Source organism: Rhinolophus sinicus, linkage group LG06 (genome assembly GCF_036562045.2).
Source record: "Rhinolophus sinicus isolate RSC01 linkage group LG06, ASM3656204v1, whole genome shotgun sequence".
NCBI classification, from domain to species: domain Eukaryota; kingdom Metazoa; phylum Chordata; class Mammalia; order Chiroptera; family Rhinolophidae; genus Rhinolophus; species Rhinolophus sinicus.
In genome coordinates this window covers 95,831,766-95,856,186 of record NC_133756.1, presented here as the reverse complement: position 1 = coordinate 95,856,186, position 24,421 = coordinate 95,831,766, and the positions used below count along the sequence as shown (strand labels likewise).

At 32.0% G+C, this 24,421-nt stretch overlaps 1 protein-coding gene across 4 annotated transcripts in view; it reads left to right on the top strand.

Moving 5' to 3' along the window:
* The window catches only part of DYNC2H1 (dynein cytoplasmic 2 heavy chain 1), a 293,546-nt gene that overhangs the window by 29,093 nt on the left and 240,032 nt on the right, over positions 1–24,421 (top strand). For all 4 annotated transcript variants that reach the window (XM_074335553.1, XM_074335552.1, XM_019717180.2 and 1 more), the window contains exons 19-35: positions 734–849; positions 1,507–1,634; positions 5,115–5,264; positions 6,158–6,363; positions 6,664–6,819; positions 6,909–7,023; positions 7,584–7,754; positions 8,765–9,147; positions 10,783–10,915; positions 11,010–11,127; positions 12,708–12,820; positions 14,604–14,723; positions 18,314–18,464; positions 20,271–20,476; positions 21,647–21,829; positions 22,431–22,613; positions 24,042–24,265. In XM_074335553.1, the coding sequence (XP_074191654.1) occupies positions 734–849; positions 1,507–1,634; positions 5,115–5,264; positions 6,158–6,363; positions 6,664–6,819; positions 6,909–7,023; positions 7,584–7,754; positions 8,765–9,147; positions 10,783–10,915; positions 11,010–11,127; positions 12,708–12,820; positions 14,604–14,723; positions 18,314–18,464; positions 20,271–20,476; positions 21,647–21,829; positions 22,431–22,613; positions 24,042–24,265 (2,856 nt within the window). The remainder of the gene's footprint in view (positions 1–733; positions 850–1,506; positions 1,635–5,114; positions 5,265–6,157; positions 6,364–6,663; positions 6,820–6,908; positions 7,024–7,583; positions 7,755–8,764; positions 9,148–10,782; positions 10,916–11,009; positions 11,128–12,707; positions 12,821–14,603; positions 14,724–18,313; positions 18,465–20,270; positions 20,477–21,646; positions 21,830–22,430; positions 22,614–24,041; positions 24,266–24,421) is intronic.

Here is a 24,421-nt window from a genome sequence, read left to right as displayed (position 1 = left end):
TTTTTCACTATTTTAATTAATACTTTGATGAAGATATTTGTGTATAATCTTGGAGTCTGCCCTGAAAATTTCCTTAGGATAAATTCCGAAGGTGAAGTTATTAAGACAAAGAATATGCCTATTTTAAAATTATTTGACACATATTGGCAAATTGCTCTTCACAAAAATTGCGTTATTTTATACTCCTACCAACAGTTCTGAGAGTTCTGTTTATCCACATGATTGAAGATATGAGTTAACAATTCATTAAAATTGTCAATTTGATAGGTATAGAATAGTATCTTATTGTTTTATTTTCTTAGTACCTTAATCTATATTCACTTTCTATTTTTATTTTCTTATCCTTATCATTATTGTTTGTACTTTGACTGCAGGATAAATTTGTTCTATAAATATTTAAAAAATTATATGCTGTGACAAGTAAAACTTGTAAATATTTATATATATTCATGTTGATACTTCAGCAATTCATAATTGCTGCCTTTTTTGGTAAACTCAAACAATAGATGTTAAAAACTGCAATATTTATAACAAAATTATTGTTTAATGAAAAACTTTATAATCGTATGGGTAAGGCATTTTTGCTAAATGAAATCTAAATGTGTTTAAAGATCACAATAATAGTTTTGAGTTAAATTTTGAAATGTATTACACAAAATCACGATGTTATAATGATACTATTTTCTTCTAATTAGTCTTTTTCATGTCAAAATTGTCCATTGGCATTTTTCAGTGCGGTCAAGGTAGATTGTTTAAATATTAATTGTAGCCCTGTGAAGACTATGATTGATGATTTCATCCAAAAATTATTTGATATGCTTGTTCTTTCTTTGAAGAAGTCCATCCAGGGTAAATACACATTTTTAATTTTTATTTTTACTTAATTGTATATAGAGATGCATGTACTTTGATAGTTGTAAAATATGAATTCCAATAATGATTAAAATATATATATATGTATATATATTATTAGTTTCAGGTGTACAAAACAACGTTATAGTTATAAAAACTGATATGGAAAGTGTTCTGAATATAATGTGCTTGAAATGATAACTAATAAAATAGGAAAGTTCATGTTCAACTCTTAAGAGGTCTAAAAATGAAGGCATTTTGTTGCATATTATCGCTTCACATAACTAATATTTTCCAAAACACTACGCTCTCTTTTTTCCTTTTAACTGAGATGTTTTAGCATAATATTTAAAAGACTGAGAATGTTTTAGCATAATATTTAAAAGACTGAAAATGTTCCTAATTTTGAGTAAAATTTACTCAGAATTAGTGTATTTTAACTTTTTACTCAAAATGTTTATGTATAATGTGAAGCAACTAAACTTCCAGAGAAGAAATTTGTTTACTTATTACACATTATGAAATTATGTTGTATGAAAGCAAATGATAATTTAGAGTTTAATGTATTAGATTAACACTCCTTGATTTAGAAATTATGTAACTGAATAATTTTGGGGTAATAATATTTCTTATGTTTCAATATTACCTATTCAGCTCATTTACATGAAATTGATACATTTGTTACTGAGGCTATGGAAGTCTTATCAATTATGCCCCAATCTGTGGAAGAGATAGGTGATGCAAATTTACAATATAGTAAGCTACAGGAACGAAAACCAGAGGTGAGAATCACAAAGTAAAGTTTTAAATTTATTTTTACTGTACTGGAGATGTTTAAATTAGGTAATTTTTTGTGACTATTTAGAAATACCACATAATTCCAGTATTATAAGGAAGTCTATATAATCTGGTCAAATTTTATCAGCTCATGATTGGATTCATGATGGTGTGTTGGTATAATGAAAGAGTAACAATAATGCTTATTATTGGCTTCAGAAAAATTTGCAGTCTATTTTATGACGTGGCATATTAGAATAAGACTAAACTTAAAAAAAAAAATCATGCTGTTAACTTCCAGGGTTGTAATCTGAGTATGCTAATGTATGAAGTTTGAGCTGAATTACAAATTCATTCTCTCTCTCTCTCTCTCTCTCTCTCTCTCTCTCTTTCTCAAATATGAAAGAAGAGCTCATAATTAGAGACAAAGGTGAAACAGTGGTAAAGATTCATAAAGAATATCCAGAAGGTTAGAGCCCAGAATAAGCAAGCCAAAAGTTTTATAAAACATTTTATTGATGATTTTAGTTGTGTTTGGAGGAAGGAGGAGAAATAATTCAAATCAGAATACAAACTTTTATGTGTCCCTAGTACATGATAAACTTAAAATTAGTAAGAGAGTTTAAAGATGAGTTGAATAATATACTTTCATGGAGGAATTACAAAATTTGTAATGATATGATAGGCATAAAGATATAAAGAGAGTTTAAAGGCAAATAAAATAAAATAATGTACTTCTTTATTAGGAATTAACCAAAGAAATTACGGCATTATGAGCTGTGGCAGTTAGCCTAAGCACAGAGGCATTCATTTATTTATTTACTAGACAGTGTATAGATCACCTGATAAGTTGCAGATATTGTGCTAAGAATTGGGGTTGCAGCTGTGAACATGCTCTGTTTTTATGGAATGCACCTTTGTGTGGGGATGGGAGTAGGGGAGGGGAAAGGAGGCGGGAGGAGGGAGGAGCGAGAGAAATGAGAGAAGGAGTATGCCCACTTAGGGAAGTGATCCTTACGGTGGGTAGTCATGGAAGACCTCAGAGAGATGACATCTGAACTGAGATCTGAAAGAGATTTGGGGGCAGATTATTCTAAGTAGAATGAATGACAAATACAATGATCTTAAGGTAGAGAAGGAACTTGGTGTGCTCAAAGAAGAGGTAAATGTAAATATTGTCAGGAAAGTTAGTTACTATGTTTCCCCGAAAATAAGACCTTGCCAGACCATCAGCTCTAATGTGTCTTTTGGAGCAAACGTTAATGTAAGACCCAGTATTATATTCTTTTATTTTATAGTATATTATCTTATATTTTATTTCATATTTTATATTTTAATTTGTATTTTATATCGTATTTTATTTTTATTTTATATAATATTTTATATGTTATATTTTATATTTTATATATTTTATTTTATATAGTTTATAATATAATATATCATATTATATTATATATTTGTTATATTATGTTATGTTATATTATATTAACCTGGTCTTATAGGTCTTACATTAATTTTTGCTTCAAAAGATGCATTAGAGCTGATGGTCTAGCTAGGTCTTATTTTCGGGGAAACATGGTATCAAGAAAGCCTTAGTATTCAAGGAAGAAAGTAGTATGAGGTGAAATTGGAGAGGTGTGCAAGGGTCAGATTATGAATGTACTTGTACACAATCATAAGGAGTTTGGACTTTTTTCTAAGTATAATTAAGTCCTTAGAGGTATTTAAGCAGGGGAGTGACACAATGTGTTTCACATTTTGAAGCAATTACTCTGGCTGCTCTGTAGAGAATGGATTGTAGTAGCAGAGAGTAAAAAGTAGCAGAGAGTCTAGTTAGTAGGATATTGCAATTGGTAGATGAGAGATGATAGAAACTTGTACCATGTGGGAGCAGAGATGGAGAGAACTAGAGAAATTAATGATATATTTCAATGTTAAAACCAAGAAGATCTGCTAATGCATTCGTTAGAGGGGGTTTAGAGATAGAAATAAACATGTCTAAGGTTTCTGGCTTGAACAGCTGGAAAGCTAATGATATTAGCTTCTTTTTACTGAGATGAGGATGACAAGAGAAGGACAGTGTTTGGAGATTGGAAGTGGTGGGGATTGAGATGAATGTCAGGTGGAAATTGAATGAGGAATATGGAATTTAGAGTAAAAGTGAAGACTAGAGGTATAAATTTGGAAGTCGTCTTTATATCTATGATATTTAAAGCCATGGGATTGGACTAAGACCATCTGGTTGACAGCAAAGAGTAGAGGGGCTAGGACCAGGTTTAAACCTTCCAAAATTTAGAGTTCTAGCCTAGGAGATTGAGAATGAAGTGGAAGGAGAAACATGAAGCGTATCATCACAAAAACTAAGAGAAATAGATGTTGTATGCTAGGAACCACATGAGAGGCAGGAAGTGACAGGAAACAGTACAAAGCGCTAGGTCAGTGAGCCACATTAAGGATCTTGGGCTTGATTTTGTGGATATTGGGAGTTATTGCTGGGTTTTTAGCAGTAAGATGTTATAGGATTTGCTTTGATATGGTATATATATCCGGATTTGAAGGAGGAGGAATGGAGGCAGGTAGACTAGGAAAGTGTTGTAAAGTGTTTACAGGCTAACCCAAGTTCTGTTAGTATGTAGGAAATTAGACCCCTACTCTATTTTTTTCTCCTTTTTTGCTGATTTTTATAGTACAGTGTGGCTTCTTGGTATATTGGTTTTCTCTGTTTCTCAGATGGAACTAATCCTGCCCAGGGATTGCCAACTGGCTACTGAGATATATTTGAAGAAATTTTTTTGTTACTGTTGTCTATTGTGTATGCACGGTAATTAAAAAAATCTTTCTATGGCTATTATTGCTTTGTTGATTAGTAAAAACACGGATATTTTATTAATTTATATGACACTTGTTTTATAGTGCTTTAAAAGGGTGAGAAGCAATTCAAGCATTTTAGCACCTATTGACCTACACCCAGACTGTTGAAAAAATTACTAACTATACATGACTCAGGGCATTTCAAGTAGAAATTGAATGTAGGTGCTTGATTTTACTTATTCACCTGTCTGTTTTTTATATACCTTTTTTTTCATGACTTTCCCTTCTTTATTAAGTAGAATAATTTAATTAACTTGTGCTCTTAAGTCGTCATTAATTTAAGTTCCTTTCGAAGCATCTTTAGCATTTTCTTATGCATGGAACATTTATAATAAGAACTTCGAACAGCTATAGTATTGTCTTTATGGATTCACGGTTTCATTTAGTTTCATATTACCACTTTTATTATCTTTTAACTCCTGATGTCAGGGTGCCTTGGTTGAGTTTGTATATAATAATAAGTAAGCATTAGAAACTTTATACCCAGGAATTTAACAATTATTTAAAAGCAAGACTCTGGATTTTTAAGAAGCAAATCATGAAACAATAATTAAATGGAATTTTAAGAAATTTGATAAAATAGGTTGTTTTAATGTTTTTTTGTTATCCTTTAGATTTTGCCCTTATTTCAAGAAGCTGAAGATAAAAACAGACTTTTACGAACTGTGGCAGGTAGAGGTTTAGAAACAATTAGTAATCTGAAAGCTAAGTGGGATAAATTTGAGTTGATGATGGAAAGTCACCAACTTATGATTAAAGATCAGGTAAGAACCTTTTAGTCATTTTGTTAAAATGGATACTTAATTTTTTCTCAGTTAAGGGTTTTTACTTATCTTTATTTCATTATAGCTTAGGTTTATAAGAATTTTATATTGCTGGTGAAATTAACTTCCAAGTACTTGTGTATAGTAGAACACTTTATATAATGTTGATCATTTCACATAGTTTATCTTCACTTCCTGCTATTCAAGAATGCATGTGTCATTATTTTCAGCCTTTCTTATGAATGAATATATTTACTGACGATCTGTGGTAACTTTTAAGGGTACAAGTTGGAAGTTGCATGTATCTATTGCACTCATATCTCATTTGACAAGAATTTAGTCTTATGTCCTTAGCTGCATGGGAGACTAGGAAATGCCCTCAGGTAGAACAGCTGGCAGTCATTGAACATTTTTTTTTTTTTAAGTCACATCACCTTCTGATAGTTGTGATGGGTGCTCTTAGTCACATGAATTAGTTCTTAATGATGATGTTTGGAGATTATCTCTCATTGTAAATTTATGGTCTAATTTAATGCTTTTGAATTATTTTATTGCATTTGAATCAATAATTAAAAACAATCTGTTGAAAAGTTGGTATTGAGGGACAACCGGTTAGCTCAGTTGGTTAGAGCGCGAAGCTCGTAACACCAGGTACTGCTTTGATCCTGCATGGGCCAATGTGAGCTGCACCCTCCACAAGTAGACTGAAACAACTACTTGACTCGGAGCTGATGGGTCCTGGAAAAAAACACTTAAAAATAAATAAAAGTTAAAAAAAAAAAGTTGGTATTGATACTTTTTCACCTTTCAGTAGCAAATGTTGGAAATAAAAATGTGAAAATAAAGTGAGATTTTATTCTGAACTAAATTATATAAACTCTATTGGCTTATAGATTGAAGTGATGAAAGGAAATGTGAAATCACGTCTCCAGATTTATTATCAAGAATTGGAGAAATTTAAAGCTCGTTGGGACCAACTAAAGCCTGGTGATGATGTTATTGAAACTGGCCAGCAAAATACCCTTGATAAAAGTGCGAAGTCAATAAAAGAGAAAAAAATTGAGTTTGATGATCTTGAAGTCATAAGAAAAAAGCTGGTGTATGTTTTTTCTTTATTATGTACATAAAATATATATGTTACCAACTTCACTTTGATTCCTTTGTAAAAAATGCATATTAATGAATTTAGAAGCGCCCATGCCTAAGTAAAATTCTCATGTAAGGTAGACTTTATCTCCCACTGTGTACCTCTATTATCAGATACACACTGTGCAACACACACACACACACACACAAACACACAGAATGCACTTAAGTAACACTGATATTTGACAGTTTTTCTTATTTAAAAATATGATATTTCACTATTTTTTCAATATATATATATTTTTTTTACTAGTGATGATTGCCATCATTTTGGACTAGAAGAGCCCAACTTCTCTTTGGCATATAGCATCTCTACAGACATTGAGAGCTGTGCACAAATTTGGGCCCTTTATGAAGAGTTTCAGCAAGGATTTCAGGAAATGGCCAATGAAGATTGGATTACTTTTCGGTTGGATTAATAAACAATATTTAGATTTTTATAGTTTGGTAATGTTTGTTGTGGTTTAAGTTTCAAAGTGTATTTCTGGTATTTTATAGGACTAAGACGTATCTGTTTGAAGAGTTTTTGATGAATTGGCATGACAAATTAAGGAAGGTTGAAGAACATTCAGTAATGACGGTGAAATTACAATCAGAAATTGACAAATATAAAGTAAGATAGTTTTACTTATTCTATTTAAAAATGATATTTGGAACTTTTATGTATCTTATTATGTAGTGACTGAACTGTAATTTTAGTTTATATATTTTTACATTATTCCATTACATGAAAAAAATAGGAAGTATAGAATAAAGCATAGAAATCATTGGTATTTCTGCTACCAATTTGAAAGAAATTAGAACTAAAAAATATATGGTAAAGTTATAAATCAGAGTATTTATACTTCCTAGCACAATTTAATATATGAATTGTTTAGCATATCTAGGCTATAAGTGTATCCTAAAATAAAAATATAAATATAAATATTTTAGGTCATGTTTTAAATATGTTAAGTTACAAAGGGAAAGTTGCATGTGTTCATAGCAATGTTTAATACAAATTTTCATACCATTCTGTTTAAGAATATGATTTCAAGATTGTTAATAAGATGATGGAGTAATTAAAATTTTTATACTTAATAATCATAACAGTAAATAATAATTTGCATTTTACTTGTATACATATGTATACTATTTGTATACATGTTTCTTGTTTTTCTTCTCATTTAACAGATCGCAGTTCCTATCTTGAAATATGTAAGAGGAGAACATCTTTCTCCAGATCACTGGCTTGACCTTTTTCGTCTACTTGGCCTTCCTAGGGGAACTAGTCTAGAGAAATTAGTGTTTGGTGATCTTCTCAGAGTAGCTGATACAATTGTTGCCAAAACTTCAGACCTTAAAGTAAGAATCACTTTTAGAAATACCTCATATATCCAGCCTTTGTTAACATATGATTTTGCTTTGTATTTTGTTATTTAAATAAACCCTACATTAAATTTGTTTCTTCCTTTGAAATAGTGACAGTGTTCCACTGTTACATCATTCTTTTATTAGTAATACTTTTCAATATGTCTAGCACTGTCTATGGGGGTATAGAAACAATATAAATCCCTGTTTTGAGAGAGAGAAAAACATACAAAATTAAAAATGTCTTACTTTATAAGAAGGGAGTCAGCTTTAATCAAAAAGTAAACAAATACTAATCATTTTACATATAGTACATTTAAAATCATGGCATATATTATAAACAGAAGCTAAGGGATATAAAAATCCAGATAGCTAAACCAAGAACCAGTTTATTAATCAGATTTAGAAAAGGTATCAGGTAAAAGTAAAACTTGTCACAATTCTATCATAAATGGCAGACTTTCTGTGTTGTGTTCTGTCCATTCAGTGTGAAAATAAAAGGACTCTAGATGTCAAATTGTTTTGTTTCCTGTCTAAAATGTATATTTTTGTTTGTAGATAATCCTGGAGCATATTTAGATAATAATGAGGTTATAAAGCACAACTGCTATAGAAGACAACTTCATAGGATTGCTAACCGCTTTAGATGTATCAGAGCTTACAATTAAGTTACAGTAGAATGTCTGAGGTCTGCAAAACTTTAAATACGTCAGATTGTTTTGTGTCTTGTGATGGATGCATGAATTGTTTTTTAGAAGTTAAAAGCATAAGGCAGAACTTTGTATATACTTTGACCATGTGAACCTAAATACTTAGTATCTGATATCCATTGATACATTAGCCAGTAATTCTCTTTTATTAGGTGTAAAATATATCCACTTGCATTGTTTATTTTTTGCTAATGGTGAAAAACCAGATAAAAATAATCTTTTAAAATAGATTTCTTATAATTTATTTATATGACACTGTTGAAGTAATAAATATGGATATTTTGTGTTAAATAGGATTTAAATAGTCGGGCACAAGGTGAAGTTACAATCAGAGAAGCTTTACGTGAGCTTGATCTTTGGGGAGTTGGAGCAGTATTTACATTGATTGATTATGAAGACAGCCAAAGTCGAACTATCAAGCTGATTAAAGACTGGAAAGATATAGTAAATCAAGTTGGAGACAATAGATGCCTTCTTCAATCCTTAAAGGATTCTCCTTATTATAAAGGATTTGAAGATAAAGTGTCAATTTGGGAAAGAAAACTTGCAGAATTAGATGAGTACCTACAGAATTTAAACCATATTCAGAGAAAGTGGGTGTATTTGGAACCTATTTTTGGCCGTGGAGCATTGCCAAAAGAACAGACACGCTTCAACAGAGTTGATGAAGATTTTAGGTCAGTACAACTACAAAAGACGTTGACACATATGGAAGTTTTTTATTCATATTATGAGGTCCTTAATACAAGTTAATTACTTTTAGATTATTAGTATCATCTGTGTATTTAACCTCTTTCTCTACTGGATCCTTCTGAGAAGTTATTTGCAATCATTCAGCAATTTACTTTTTGAATCATTTTGGTCTGGTTTCTGTTTTTACTGCTCTAATATATATGATAATATATACTAATAAACTAATAAATATATACATATAGGTATATGATATATATTTAATATTTCCTAAAGTCGCCAATTACTTTCTTGTTGTAAATTTGATGAGCATTTGTCATTCCTTATTTTACTATATCTCTGACTAATATTTAATAGAATTGAGCATTTCTTCTTTTTTGTGAAGTCCCTTCCCTTCGCTTCTGTGATACTGTCCTCTCCTGGTCTCTCTGGCTCTACTTTAGTTCCTAGTCCTCAGCCCCTTAAAGCATTTAGATGCGGACATTCTCAAGGTTTCATCCTTAGGTTCTTTTTTCACTTCATATTTCTCGTGAGGTGATCTTAACTTCCCTAAACATTTTCTGTCTTCTGTTTGCTCATGCCTCCTCAATTTATATATCAAGCCTATATTTCTCTTCTGAGCTCCAAATAGGTTAAGTATCTTCAATCAGCATGTCAGAAGTAAAATCATGACTTTATCCCCCAATCCCTTTTCCCACAAATCTTTTTTGGATTTCTGTCTCTATAAATGGTACTACCTAATTGCTCAAAGCAGAAATGTGATGGATCTCTTTGACATCTCCCTCTCCTTCCAAATCCATTGTTAGCAAATTTTGTTGACTTTAACCCACTTAATATATTTTAATTTATCTTTTATATGTCTACTTCTAAAGTACTTTTGTTGTCAGTAATTTGTACTACTGCCTAACCTTCTGACTAGTTCTTATCTTCTCTATTCAGTTTTCCATACAACAGCCAGTCATTTTTTGAAAATGAAGTTTCTTCACTGCTTTCCTTCATTGCTTTAAGTAAAACTTTCAAATGGTTTCCTAGTGCTCCATGAATAAGGAATGATCTTCTTGTCCATTTTTCTACCTTTATGTGCTGCTCTCCTTTTTGCTTTAGTGACTCTAGTCTTTAGTTTCTCAAACGTACCAAGCTTCTTTCCAGGGTCTTTGCCAGAAACTTTTTCCTTCCTACTCATTGACTTTTTCTTTTTATTCATCATTTAGACGAGCTGAAATTACTTCCTCAAAGAATCATAGGTTAGGGGTTGCCCTATTAGCCACTTTAAAAATGCTTTGTAATTTTCCTTCTTAGCATTTATCATAATTTTATTTAAGTATTTTGAGAAATTATTTAATGTTTTTTTCTGTCATTGGACCATTATCGTCATGAAGTAGGACTTAATATTTATTTAGTGAATAAGTGAAATAAGACAATTTGTAATATGGGAGGTTAAAAATGATAATGGAATAATATTAATTTTTAGCATTACTTGTTAGAAGCATAATGATGTATTGCTGTTATATAGTGTTAACTCTAGTTTGTTTTAAGCAGGCGAAAAAAATAAGTATCTCAGTATCTGTTAGTCAAAAAACTGTAAAGTAGATGTGAAAATGGCTTTTTTTTTTCTTCTGTAGATCAATAATGACTGACATCAAGAAAGACAACAGAGTCACAACGTTAACTACTCATGCGGGAATCAGAAATTCTCTACTAACAATACTTGATCAGCTTCAAAGATGTCAGAAATCATTAAATGAATTTTTGGAGGCATGTTTTAATAAAAATCTTTATATAATAAAGTGTAAAATAATTAGCATTATTTGAAAAGCAAAGGCTATTCTTTTTGTTTTATTTTTATTAGGAAAAACGCTCAGCCTTTCCAAGATTTTATTTTATTGGTGATGATGACTTGTTAGAAATACTGGGCCAGTCTACTAACCCATCAGTGATTCAGTCTCACCTTAAGAAACTGTTTGCTGGTAAGATTTAACATTTATTCAACAGATATTTATTGTTTCAACTCTCTGCCAGGCATAATGTTAGGATCTTAGGTAGACTATTGAATAAAATGCATGTCATACACTTAAAGAACCTAAAGTTCAGTCGGGAAGATAAGCTAGTAAGTTGACAAACATGACAGTTCGTATGGTTGATATAAATACATGGTGTTATAATTGCATCTTTGACCATATTTAGCTCAGTTTTGGGGCATCATGAAGAAGTTGACTTCTAATGTGAGATCTGAAGAATGTATAGCTCTTAGCTAGAAGAGAAATGGGGAGGGAGAGGGAATAGGCCATGCATAGGCTTGGAAGCGAAGGAGAATATGCCCCCTTCATGATTGAGTGTAAAGTCTCCTGAATGATTTCCACGCAGAGATAATTAGCATTTATTGTCAGAAGAGAGATTGGTATGGAGAAGTAAAATTGGGAGTTATTTGTATATAGATAATTATTTTATGGAAACAGGTAAGATTGGTGAAAAGTGTAGAGTAATAGTGCTATATACTTTGATATTATTGAATCACTTTCATTGGGTAATTGCAAATGGAATTGGTTTGTTACAAAAATAATCGTGATTATTTTTTTCTTCAAGTATTTCATTTGTTGGAAAATAGCTGTATTTCTCAAATTAAGAAGTAAAAAATTAAAAATTATCATCATCGTCACTTTTAATCAGGGAGTAGCAAACTACAGACCCACAAGCCAAATCTGGTTCACTGCCAGTTTTCTTATTTTAAATGAAGTTTTGTTGGAACACAGTCATCCTCATTATTGTCTATAGCTGCTTTTGTGCTACAAGCACAGAGTTGAGTGGTTGACACAGAGACTGTATGGCCTGTAAAAACCTAAAATATTTACTCTCTGGTGCTTTACAGAAGTATTTCTAACAGTTGTATATCTGAAGCTTTTAGGTGTTTATATTTGTAACTGTGATTTGGGCTATAGGAGGTAGTGGAAAGAACTCTTGGAATCAGAAGGCTTGTATTTAAGTTCCACCTCTACTATTTATTATTGAGTTATTAATTAATTGTTGCCTCTGAAATTTAGTTTTCTTCTTTAAATTGAAAATAACTTACAGAGGTTTTCTGAAGATCAAAATTAGATAATATGTTTAGGGCTTTTTAAAATTAAATTTGTTTGCAAATTTGGGGGAAGGGAGTCCTATTTGCCCTCCTCCATTCCTCTTTTTGTCTCATCTTATAAGTGGAATCATCCATATTGTATTCTTATACACTCAATTATGTCTGGCTTTTTTTTGTGTGCTTATCATAGTGTTTCAAGATACTTACAACTATATTTTATTCCTTTTAATTATTGAATAGCATTTCATTGTTTGAGTATATCATGGTTTATACATTTACCTGTTGATGGGCTTGGGTCGTTTACAGTTTTTAGTTATGAGAAGCTGTTCTACGATATTATGATATTATATAGTAGAATTAACATAATTCTATTGCATGGTAGTATATGAAGTATTTATTATGTGGTAACCATATATGATAGCTAATAATTATGTTTGATAATTTTGCATTTAAATTGTTACTTTTATATTATAGGTATTAACAGTGTGTGTTTTGATGAGGAATCAAAACATATAACTGCAATGAAATCTCTAGAGGGAGAAGTTGTACCTTTTAAAAATAAAGTTCTTTTATCAAATAATGTAGAGGTAAGGAATTCTTTTTCAAGTATGAAAATAAAAAGAATTCACTATGTGAACTTAGTATAAAAAATTATTTAGTCAATTTGTAGGGTAAAGTTGAGTAATTTAGGCCTTTTAGGAAACTCATTTTATATCTTTTAATAAATGATTTGTTTTGTTAGGGTCAGAATGATATGATATTTCAGAGAATATGGAGTTTTAGTCTTTGGAAGGCAGCATGTAATTATGAAAATAGCCTTTATGTTGGAGTAAAAAAGAATCGAATATTAATTTTAGTTTTCTAAAACTTATTAGCTATGTAACTTCGAATCTCAGTTTTCTTATCTGTAAAGTCAGACTCTTACTGTTGCAAAGACTTTCTACTGAAAATTTAATAAGATTACTGGCTTCAAGTACACTATATAGTGTTTGGAACATAAGTACTTAATAAGTCTTAGTTCTCTTTTCTCTTTAAAATATGAGTTGTATAAGATGATTTAGGTGAACTAGTGAGCTTGAAACTAATGCAGTTATAGAACAACTATGATTAGTTGATTCCTCAGGACTGGAAGTGAACTGTCAAAGGTCTATTACAGGTATACAGCTAAAACCGAGTAGCAATAGGTTGCATCACATTGAATTGTAATTTCAGGTTCCAGTATTATCCTCCAACTAGAGGTCAGTGGCCATGTCTTATCATGCATGTTCTGTACAGTTTAGCAAAAGGCCTATTTCTATTTAGACCTCAACATTTTATTGGATATTGAGCACATAAATCAGGTGATTGAAAGCAAAGAAGTTTTAAGTAGCTGCCATGTTTGGTGAAGAGTTTTGTTGTTTTCTGTTTTGTTTGCCTTTCTTGTCATTTTGTTGGGACCCGATGAACAGCAAGAGGAAGAGGTTAAGTTTTAGCAGCTGGGCTAGAGCAGTTTTGCCAGCAAAGGAACCTTGGAACTCTGGAAGCTCTTGTGATGCTTAGCGGAGTAGGTGTCTCTGTTGCACAAGGCAACAGAGACACTCTTTAGTGTCAGTGGCCTTTGAGCTTGGCAAATGTTCATGCTATTTTTAATATTGGAAGGTGCTCTAAAGATCAAAAGAAAAGCTAGAACTTAAAGGTAAAGTAAGTAATGATGAAAAGCTGTTTAAGATTGTAGGTTTTATCCTTAAATTTCATTGGAAATGATAGTCTTTTAAAGTTAAGTAGTGGTTCATAAATATTCATTGCTATTTTTGTCAATTATTTCAACTAGTTAACTTTTATTATTTTATCTATAATCAACTGAGTGAAGAGAATGTATTGTTCGACCTTGAAACAAAATTAGTTTTATTTGAAGAGGCAGCTTAACTTCCCAGATAATATACTTCATCCTAATGAAACAATCTCTTCCTATGGTTGCAACTTTGTGAATATGAGATCACCAGGATGGCATGAATCAGGAGACTTAACTAGTCACTTTGAAAATGATTTATTGGCTCAACTATCTAGTTCGATTTGTCATTATGATGACATGAATGGGTTACTTTTTAAATGGTCATATGATATTGGTTTATATAGATTATGATAGTGATAGCTAACTAGAACTTTATGAGTTTTACATTTACCATTATGCCAAGAGGTAAAAAAATATTTTCTCCAAATTACGTAAATCATTTATTGATTAAATAATTATATACTATACAACACATCTTGGGATGTGAGAGTCTATAAGAAATTATAATCCTTCCTCCTGAAGTAAAAGAATAGGGTCAGTCAATAGATTACATGTCTGTTTTATGACTTGTATATGTTATTTTCTAATTTTATTTCCAGACTTGGTTAAATGATTTAGCCTTGGAAATGAAGCAAACTTTGAAACATTTGTTGACAGAATGTGTTACTTCTGGACGAAGCTCTCAAGGTGCAATTGACCCATCCTTGTTCCCTTCACAGGTAAGGGGCTTATGTCTAGAATATAGGTAGGCATGGTATCATGGGATGACCCCCGGCCTAGAGGTCAGAGGGATCAGACAACGGTATCTCTGGTCTCCCTTTATCTAACAACAGTTGACACTGACAGATTGCTTAACTTCTGAGTCTCAGTTCCCTCAACTGTCAAGTGTGAGGGAAGAACTGCATGTTAATGAAGTTCTCTTCTAGCTCCATTAATTTGCTGTAATTCAAGCAGAAAGCATGCTGAGATTTAAGCAACCCAGGCTGGTGGGGAATACAGTGGGGAGGGAGAATCAGTCATGTAGTAGCTTCCTGGTTCCAGATGATTAGTCCATCATTGATGGAAAGGCACAAGATCTATAACACTGTCCCTGATTCCTACCATAGAATCACCTAAGAGGTTGGAGCTGACAGGAATTTAGCAGGGTGTTAATGCAGGTCTGAAATATGGTCACAACACTGAACTAAAATTTGGCAGGGAAGCTGAGAGCATGGTTACATGATGGGATGACAGATTGCTGCAGCTCAGTGTTAATAGGAACTCATTCCTGAAACACTGGATACTAGATATGTATCTAACAAAACTTGCTCCAGGCCTTATCAAAGTGTAGCACTAAGACTTGTGTTAAGTATTCTATCTTGTTCAGATTTGTTTTATTGCTGGTTGAGACTAACTTTAGTTCTTAGGGACCATGAAAGGTAGGCATTGGGATGGTCTGTGATTCTCACAGGAATGTTTACCCAACTCCTCAAAGTTACTTGCTTTTAAGATTAAAACATTTACTAGCAATGGAACAGTTTATTATGTTAGTTTTTTTTAAATCATGAGAAGTTAAATAGGAAGCTTGGAACATTTTAAATTCTTAGCTGTTTTGTCATTCATGTCATATGCATCTTTTAGCATTTTGAGTCAAACTGAAATATGTTTTTAAGCTTCTTGTTAGGTTCTTAGAAAAAAATAAGAGTAATCATCAATGAATAATAATGCCATTGCAGAGTCAGAGTTAAGTTGCTTTATTCTGGAAATATTTCCTAGTACTCTGTCAACTTTAAAATAGGATTTAAATTGACTTAGAATAAAAGACATAATATTTAAAAATCTACAAAAGTAAGAATTACAAAATAATTGGATTGGGGAAATGACAGTTGTATCAGGAGATGTGCTGGGAGATACAAGCCAAAGAAAGTTGCTGGATTTGAGCCTGAAACTTACCTCTGGGCTCTTGAGCCGTCAACAGTAAAAATGTGAACTACTGAAAATGGAAGTAGTGTTGACCCTTGAACAACATGGCATTAGGGGCACTCACCTACCGTGATGCCGAAAATCCACTTGTAGCTTTTTTTTAATTAAAATTTATTGGGGTGATAATGGTTAGTAAAATTACATAGGTTTCAAGTGTACAATTCTGTATTACATCATCTATGTATCACATTGTGTGTTCATTACCGAGAGTCAGTTCTTGTTCCATCACCATATATTTGACTCTGTTTACCCTCTTTCACCACCCCTCTCCTTCCTTACCCTCTGGTAAGCACTAAACTATTGTCTGTGTCTATGAGTTTGTGTCTTTCTTTGTTTGTCTTGTTCCTTTGTTGCTTTTATACTTTTGACTCCCTCAAAATTTATCTGCAGTTGTCCCTCTGTATCCATGGGGGTTTGGTTCTAGAACACTCCCCATCTCCCTGCTCACTGCCCACTGCAAATATCAAACTCCATGGATCCTCAAGTCCCTTATATAAAATGACACAGAAACATTATTTTTAATCCATGGTTGGTTAAATCTGCTGATGGTGCCAGGGATATGACGTTTCGACTGCATATTTATTGAGAAATTTCCATGTATAAATGGGCTTGCGTAGTTCAAATTCATGTTGTTCAAGAGTCAACTGTAGTCTGTTATCTACCAAAGCAAGGAATTCTAGTTCATTAGCAGTTAATGCTAAGAAAAATTTATGTCAAGAGCATTTTCATAAGGGGATTGAATCGTATAACTCGTCACATGAATGTCTGGTACAGGTTACTATGTACTGTTAATTCCGTTTTTTAAAGGTATTTTTGTAAGGACCTGAGAAGGAACTTACTGGTCTGGGAAGGAGGCAGCATGGTAAAATTGAACGAGTCTGATAGACCTTGGTTCAACTTCTGCTTTTGCCAGTTATTCTCTGAGTGATTCTTTTTGACAGTTACTTAAGAGGGTATAATAATTCTGACATTGCCAACTCATTTTGAAAGTTAAATCATACAATGTTTGCAGAGCATCCTTAGTGACCATTACATTTTAGGTAATTAATAATGTTAGTGCCTACGCAGATGTCTTAATGGTACGGTGACTTGAGAAGACTGTACCTTGACTATCATTTATGTTAGCCTCTCACATAAATTGTATAGCAGACTATAGAAACTTAGATTAGTGATGTGTATTTATAGTACAGAAATTCAGAAGTATTGCCTGAAAGGAATCCACATGTATTGGTATTAGTTTGGAGGTGTCAAGTGAACATTTTCATATGAAAATTAAAGAGCAAAGTCTTTTTACAAAAAGCAGATTTGGATCTGCTTAAATGGTTCACCACCTATCTGATTAAAGAAGCTGGTGAGTTTTTTACTACAAAGTATGGCAGATATTTTTGCCCTGAAAAGTCACTACTTGGCTTTATCTTCCATAAAAGAACCTTAATGTGATATTTATACAGTGTTTTAAGTTAGAACAAATAGCAGCTTAGCCTGCTATGTTAAATTATAAAATACATATAGAAAACTAAGTTAATCTGATAGAGGCATTTGATAATATTCATATGGATGCTGAAAGGTATGTATCAGAAAAACAATCTGTTCAATAGTAATTGGTCAGTAGGTTTAGTGGTTTTATGTGATGATGGATCATGTTTTTAGTTTACAGAATATTGGTTTACCTTGTTCATCCAAGAACTGTATCAAATTATTGTAATATAAGTTTTCAAAGCCTGGTGTTTAAATGTATAATTTACTTTATTAGTAACTTTGCTCTATTGGTACTATTGCAGAAACCTGTGTTAACATTTCATGTTTTATATAAATATAAAGATATCTGTCTTGATCTATATATAGCTAGTTTCTGTTTATGAGTATTAGACTGAAAGACTAAAACCAATCTTAATTTAGGATAAAATTGGAATTTGAAATTGTAGAGTTCAGTAGTATACTGAGAGATTATTTGGGAATTCTAGAAGATTATCCTTTTATTAAGTAGAATGCATCATATTCTGATATCTTTGCATTGTACTTGTTAAAAAAAGGCCATTTATGAGGAAAGTCAGGAAGAAAGTACAAAGTCCCTTAGGTTACAGTAAGCTTGTGGGTCCTAGCACCAGTAAACAGGCCTTTAGGAGAGCAGCAGGAGATGGATTCTGAAAAGTAACCTTGGGGTGCATCACACACTATTTTTTCTGTGACTGTATTTCTCTATTAATATTTGAGGGCTGGTAAGATATTCAGGTAGAGAGATTCAATATACAATTGAAAATTTGGAAAAAAGATATCTTTCCTTAAATTTATAAAATATTTCTAGATAAATTCACCTTTAAAAATACTTTTTCTCTTTATTCAATAGATATTATGCTTGGCAGAGCAGATTAAATTCACTGAAGATGTAGAAAATGCTATCCAAGATCACAGTCTTCATCAGATTGAAGCACAACTAGTGAATAAGTTAGAGCACTATACTAACATTGATACAAGTTCTGAGGATCCAGGGAATACTGGTATGGAAAAATGTTCCGTTTCCTACTTCTCAGTTATTTGAACACTTTTTGGTATTCTATCTTAATTCATTTATTGTTTTTGACTATCTGTCATCTATCTACCTATCTAATCTGTCTATCTTGCTGGTTACCTTAGACATTACAATATACATACTTAACTTTTATATTGTACTTAGAATCAATAGTTTACTGCTTTAAGTGAAATGTAGAAGTCTTATCGTCATATAAGTTTATCTCCCTCTTTTTATGTTTTAGTTGCCTTATACCTACGTTGAAAACTCCATGGGATTATAATTTTTTAACCATCAAATATGTTTTAAAGGACTCAAGAGAAGAATATTATATTTACCTAGATGTTTACCATTTATGTTGCCCTTCCTTCATTTTGATGCTCTGAATTTCCTTCTGGTATCATTTTCCTTCTGCTTGAAGTACTTCCTTTACCATTTCTTTTAGAGCAGGTTTATTTGTTGACTACAAATTCTCTTAGGTTTCCTTCATCTGAGAATATCTTTATTTCACCTTTATTCTCTTTATGTGAATTGAGATTTTTTTGATTGTTTGCGTGTTGAATGATTTTGGAATGATCTTTATTTCACCTTTATTCTCTTTATGTGAATTGAGATTTTTTTGATTGTTTTCATGTTGAATGATTTTGGATTGTATCCTGGACATTTTGAACATTGTGTTATGAGAATCTAAGTCTTATTTAAATCTTCTAGATAATGTTGATATTTTTCTATTAGCAATTGATCATGTTGGGTTCAGGCAACAAGTTACAGCTAGGGTTGTGGGTTGTGGTTCCAGTGTCAGTTTTGTTTTCAAAGTCTGCAATACTATAGAGATGTGTCCCACGTGTGTGCCACCTAGTAAATAGATCTCAAAGGCTTTGGTTTGATATTTAGGATGAGATTTGCACAGCTTGGGGGTGAGCTGGAGTTTATAAACGACTTTATGAACTTGTTTTATCCAATTTCCACCCTCTCCATGGTCTTCCCAGTATTTTGTAGTTCCCTTGGGCTCCTGTTTTGGTCCTCTGGCCAGAAAATTGAGGTTTCCTGGACTCTACTCTCCTGCACACTTTCTGTGACCGCACCCGTGTCATGGGCCAACCGATGGGAAACAGAGAGAGAGAGATAAAGAGCAACTGTGGTTTGTCCTACTCTTCAGGGATCATAGCTCCTCTGATTTCAGAGAACTGTTCCCTTTCTTCATAGTTTTAGGCATTTCTGGGTCTCAGTTGCCAACCATGTAGCTATCAGGACACTCCTTTTCTGCTTTTCAAGTTTGAACTAGAGGCCTTCTCTTAGAGCTCTCCCTGTCTACAGCAGCTTGGGTTTCTGGCTGCATTGGGTCCAAGCCTAGGGACGGACACCAGAGGGGGGAAAAAAAGATAAAGATAAATTCACTACTGGTTTGGTGGTACTTCCAATTTTGATCTTCCTCAATTTGACTAATACTTTTCACTTTTCAGAGTTCTAAGTAGCAGTTCAATGCATGTTGTCCGTGTTTTTCATACCTGCATTCAGAGGTAGAGACAGGTCAAAGTGTGCTTATTCACTTGCATAAGGAACTGTAACCCCTCTCCTATTGAATTTTGCTGCCTTAGTTTTCACACTCAAAATTCTTATTTCTTACTTGCGGATTTGATAGTTTTTTGGTTTGCATGAAATATGTTATTATACCATTCAAATGTGTCATGAAATTACAATTTCAATTCATTAAGAAATCACTCATGTACATATAATCATAAAGTACGTAAGTCATAAGCTAACGTTTTCTCCAATTATATGTATTTGTATATAGAATCTGGCATTCTGGAGCTGAAACTTAAGGCACTAATACTGGACATCATTCATAATATTGATGTGGTGAAACAGTTAAATCAAGTTCAAGTTCATACAACTGAAGACTGGGCTTGGAAAAAACAAATTAGATTCTATATGAAAAGTGATCACGCATGTTATGTTCAAATGGTGGATTCTGAACTTCAGTATACGTATGAGTATCAGGTATGACATGTGGCAGCAGTGTTTTATTTTCCAGTTAGAAATTATTTACTTTTAAATGAAATTTGCTATTGGATAAATGAATTATTTATATTTTAGTTGTAACTTTCAAGATTTTTTTTGTGTTACTGTCTTCTTTCTGTTTTATCATTGTGAAAAATATGTTATATTGGAAAAAATAAAGTAAATTCTATTTACAGAAAAGTTAAAATAATGGCTGTTGTACTGAATTCTCTAAATGTACCTTTTCATAGACTAGTATTTATATAGAATTTAAAAACGTATCTTTAATTCAACCAGAATTGAATATGGGCAACCTCAATGGAAGCAATTAGATTTGTGCCTCCTTGTACAAGGCCAAAATTAGTGCAATTTTAAATATGCTAAAATGTGTTTGCTAAATGTTTTCATGTTTTGTAAGGTGAAAGAATTGTCAAACAAATAACCTAACTCATGTAACCTATATTCAAAAAAAATCCAGCGGTATCCTCTTTGCCTTTACCCATAGTAATGAATCAATGCTCAGAATATTTTGGCAATTATGTTAATAAGCATATGTCTGGAGAGTTGCCAGCTGACTCTTTCAAAAGGGAAATGTATTTTGAGACCCAAATCTGTCTACCTAATTAAGGAAGAGCTCTATAAACTGCAGATGAAATTGGAATTTGTTTTCTCTAAAATTTAGTAGAAATTTTGAGAATCATTTGATAAGTTAAAATTATTAATTTCATAAGGAATTTTTCAAATTAATTACTCTTCGAGGTCTCCAAGGTAATTCTTATTTGTGAAGCTAGTGAGATTTAAGACAAATGTTTACATAAATTTTAAATTACAAAATAAAATGTGGTTTTGTATTTGATTATTGTACAATATATCTTTGGATTTGTTTGCCTTACAAGTATATCTTTGTACCATTATCAAGAACTTAATAGACTATTTGGAAAAGTTAATGAGTATATTAATTAGGCTAGAATAAAATGCATTCTTGAAAAATAACTAAGTTTAATTCTAGTTTATGCTTTAGAAAATTTGTTTCACTGAAAATATTTTGGATATTTTTCTGTGTTAAAACATTAATCTTTTTGTTGTCTTTTTAACTTTTTAACTAGACTATCACACTACATACATATTTGAATAGAACATGAATAATCATTTTATATTTCCCTTTTATAGGGTAATGCTCCCAAGCTGGTTTATACTCCATTGACAGACAAGTGCTACCTAACTCTCACTCAAGCCATGAAGATGGGACTTGGAGGGAATCCTTATGGACCAGCTGGAACTGGAAAAACTGAATCAGTCAAAGCTTTAGGTGGACTTCTTGGAAGACAAGTTTTAGTTTTTAATTGTGATGAGGTAGAATAAATAATTAACAAACTATGTTATATTGTGCTAGTTATATGCTTGAATTAGTTTTCATGCACTTATATATGAAATACTCTATTTTAAAATCACTCTCCTTTTAAATCACTTAAAAACAGAATGTTTTATTTGAAAGGTATAATGGAAAGAGGTCCCAAAATTTTTCTAAAGAGAATTATTGTAAAGAAATAATTTTAAATACAGAATACAGATTTAATGTAAGGGTTTAGAAAATATGTTTTTAGTAAGGAGAATAGTAAGTAGAGAAGGAAAAATCTTAAATTCATTTAAAATACCATTTTTAAAACATTTTGAGTAGTATTCGTAGTTTGACTTAAAGAATAACCAAAACAAAATCATGTATTTATTTAGTTCTGTGTGCTCTTAAGATTACGTTCCATGAATTATTTTGTTTATTTCTTGAAATTACCTAGGGTTTTGAAAGATTAGCTATTTAATCTCTACTTAAAAAAGAGCAAAATAGGCATAGATGGGTGAAATGATTACTTTATCAGTAAATGACATAAAATATGAAATTGTTATTAGAGTCTTCAATTATTTTTTAATGAGTACACTTTTTATTGTTATTTTTAAGGGCATTGATGTGAAGTCAATGGGACGAATATTTGTTGGTTTGGTGAAGTGTGGGGCCTGGGGTTGTTTTGATGAATTCAATAGACTGGAAGAATCTGTACTGTCAGCAGTTTCTATGCAAATCCAGACAATTCAAGATGCTCTGAAGAATCATAGAACTGTGTGTGAACTACTTGGCAAGGAGGTATAGAATATATTGGAAATTTAAAGATTAAAATATTATATAAGACTGCATTACTCATACTCAGGCAATATTCTATCTTTATTTCTCCTAACACCCCTGTTTCTAATCTGTGACCAGTGTGTTAAACCTTTTTACCTGTGAGTTGTCTCTGAGTTTTCTCACCCTTTTTTGGTCTCATTCTACCATGCATCTTCAAACTACATTGAATAATTCAGTTGTAATAATATTTGCTAACATTTATTGAGCACTTGCTCTGTGCTGACACTGTGCTTAGTGCTTTAATGCATTGTCTTATTTACTACTTATCACAGTCCTTTGAAGTAGGTTGTATTACAGTAATGATGAGCACACTGAAAGTTAAAAGAACTGTACAATTATCCTCTTATCCATAGTAATATTGTGACAATGCAAGTTTTTGTTGGTAGGCCAAGAAAGTAAGACCAGTTCTAAATTGTTAACATGTTCTTTACATGATGTTTAACCTCTTGAGAAATTATTAAGTTTTTACCTCTCTGTCATCAAAATATGTTTTCTTACTCATTCATTTTTTTTTTTTTTTTCTTTCTTTCCTCCTCCTATAAAGAAAGAGTGGTTCTTTCTCTCAACCAGTGCTAATCTTTCCACTTATACTTTGGAATCTGCTTCCCAGGGACCTCCTCTTAGTTATGGCCTCTGCCATAGTTTGCGCATTCCTTCCTCTACCCATTCCTCATTGTCTTTAAAATGTAATCACACCTCTTCCTTCTTAATAGTATATAATATGATACTATGTAATAATACTATAATATATTATATTTAATATAATTACAACATGAACAAACCTCCCCTTGATTCACCTGTTTTTCCAACCACTACTCTTTCTCTTTTCTTTCATTTATAGCCAGGTTTTTCTTTTCAAGGTATTTCTACATCCTAATTGTCCATTCATAGTTTGCACATTCTAATTTAGCTTCTATTCTTGGTGGTTTGTTGAATATGCTCCTCCTAAATTCTCTTGTGACATTGTGTTCTTCACTATGATAGCATTTATCACACGATGTTTGCTTCTTTGTGATACTCAACAGACTATAAGCTTCTGAAGGACATAAACTATTACTGACTTTGGTTCAGAGTTGTGTTGTCTCTGTGTGCTTAGCAAAGTGCCTAACACAAGGAAGGCTTTCAGTAAACATGTTGAATGAATAGACCAGTTACCATCTCTTAAACTTTTAGCCTCAAAAAACTGATTATAAGAACCTCTATAAAGCAGTGTAGTTCCTAAGAAGTTTATGATATGTTGAATAAGGAGATGGTTGGCACATTAGTGGTTACTTTTTGCTAAGGTACAAGACTTATGTGTAGAAACATATCAATAAAATTTTATTGGCACTGTGTTTCATATTTACAGTTTCAAATATTTGATGCCTATATTTTAAATTAATATTTCAGGTAGAAATAAATTCTAATTCTGGAATTTTTATCACTATGAATCCTGCTGGAAAAGGTTATGGAGGAAGACAAAAACTGCCTGATAATCTCAAACAGCTTTTCAGGCCAGTAGCCATGTCTCGTCCAGACAATGAGCTTATTGCAGAAGTTATTCTCTATTCAGAGGGCTTTAAAGATGCTAAGGTATTGGGCAGGAAATTGGTAGCTGTCTTCAATCTATCTAGGTGAGTTATCTTGTTTTAAATGTTTTTCTATTTTGTGGTTTCCATGATTGATTATGGTTATTAGTGACCATTTTTCACGTTTGTCCAATTTACCTATTCAGTGATTTTCATATTGTGTTCTTAAGATGTTGATAGGAAAGATTTTACTTTGAATAC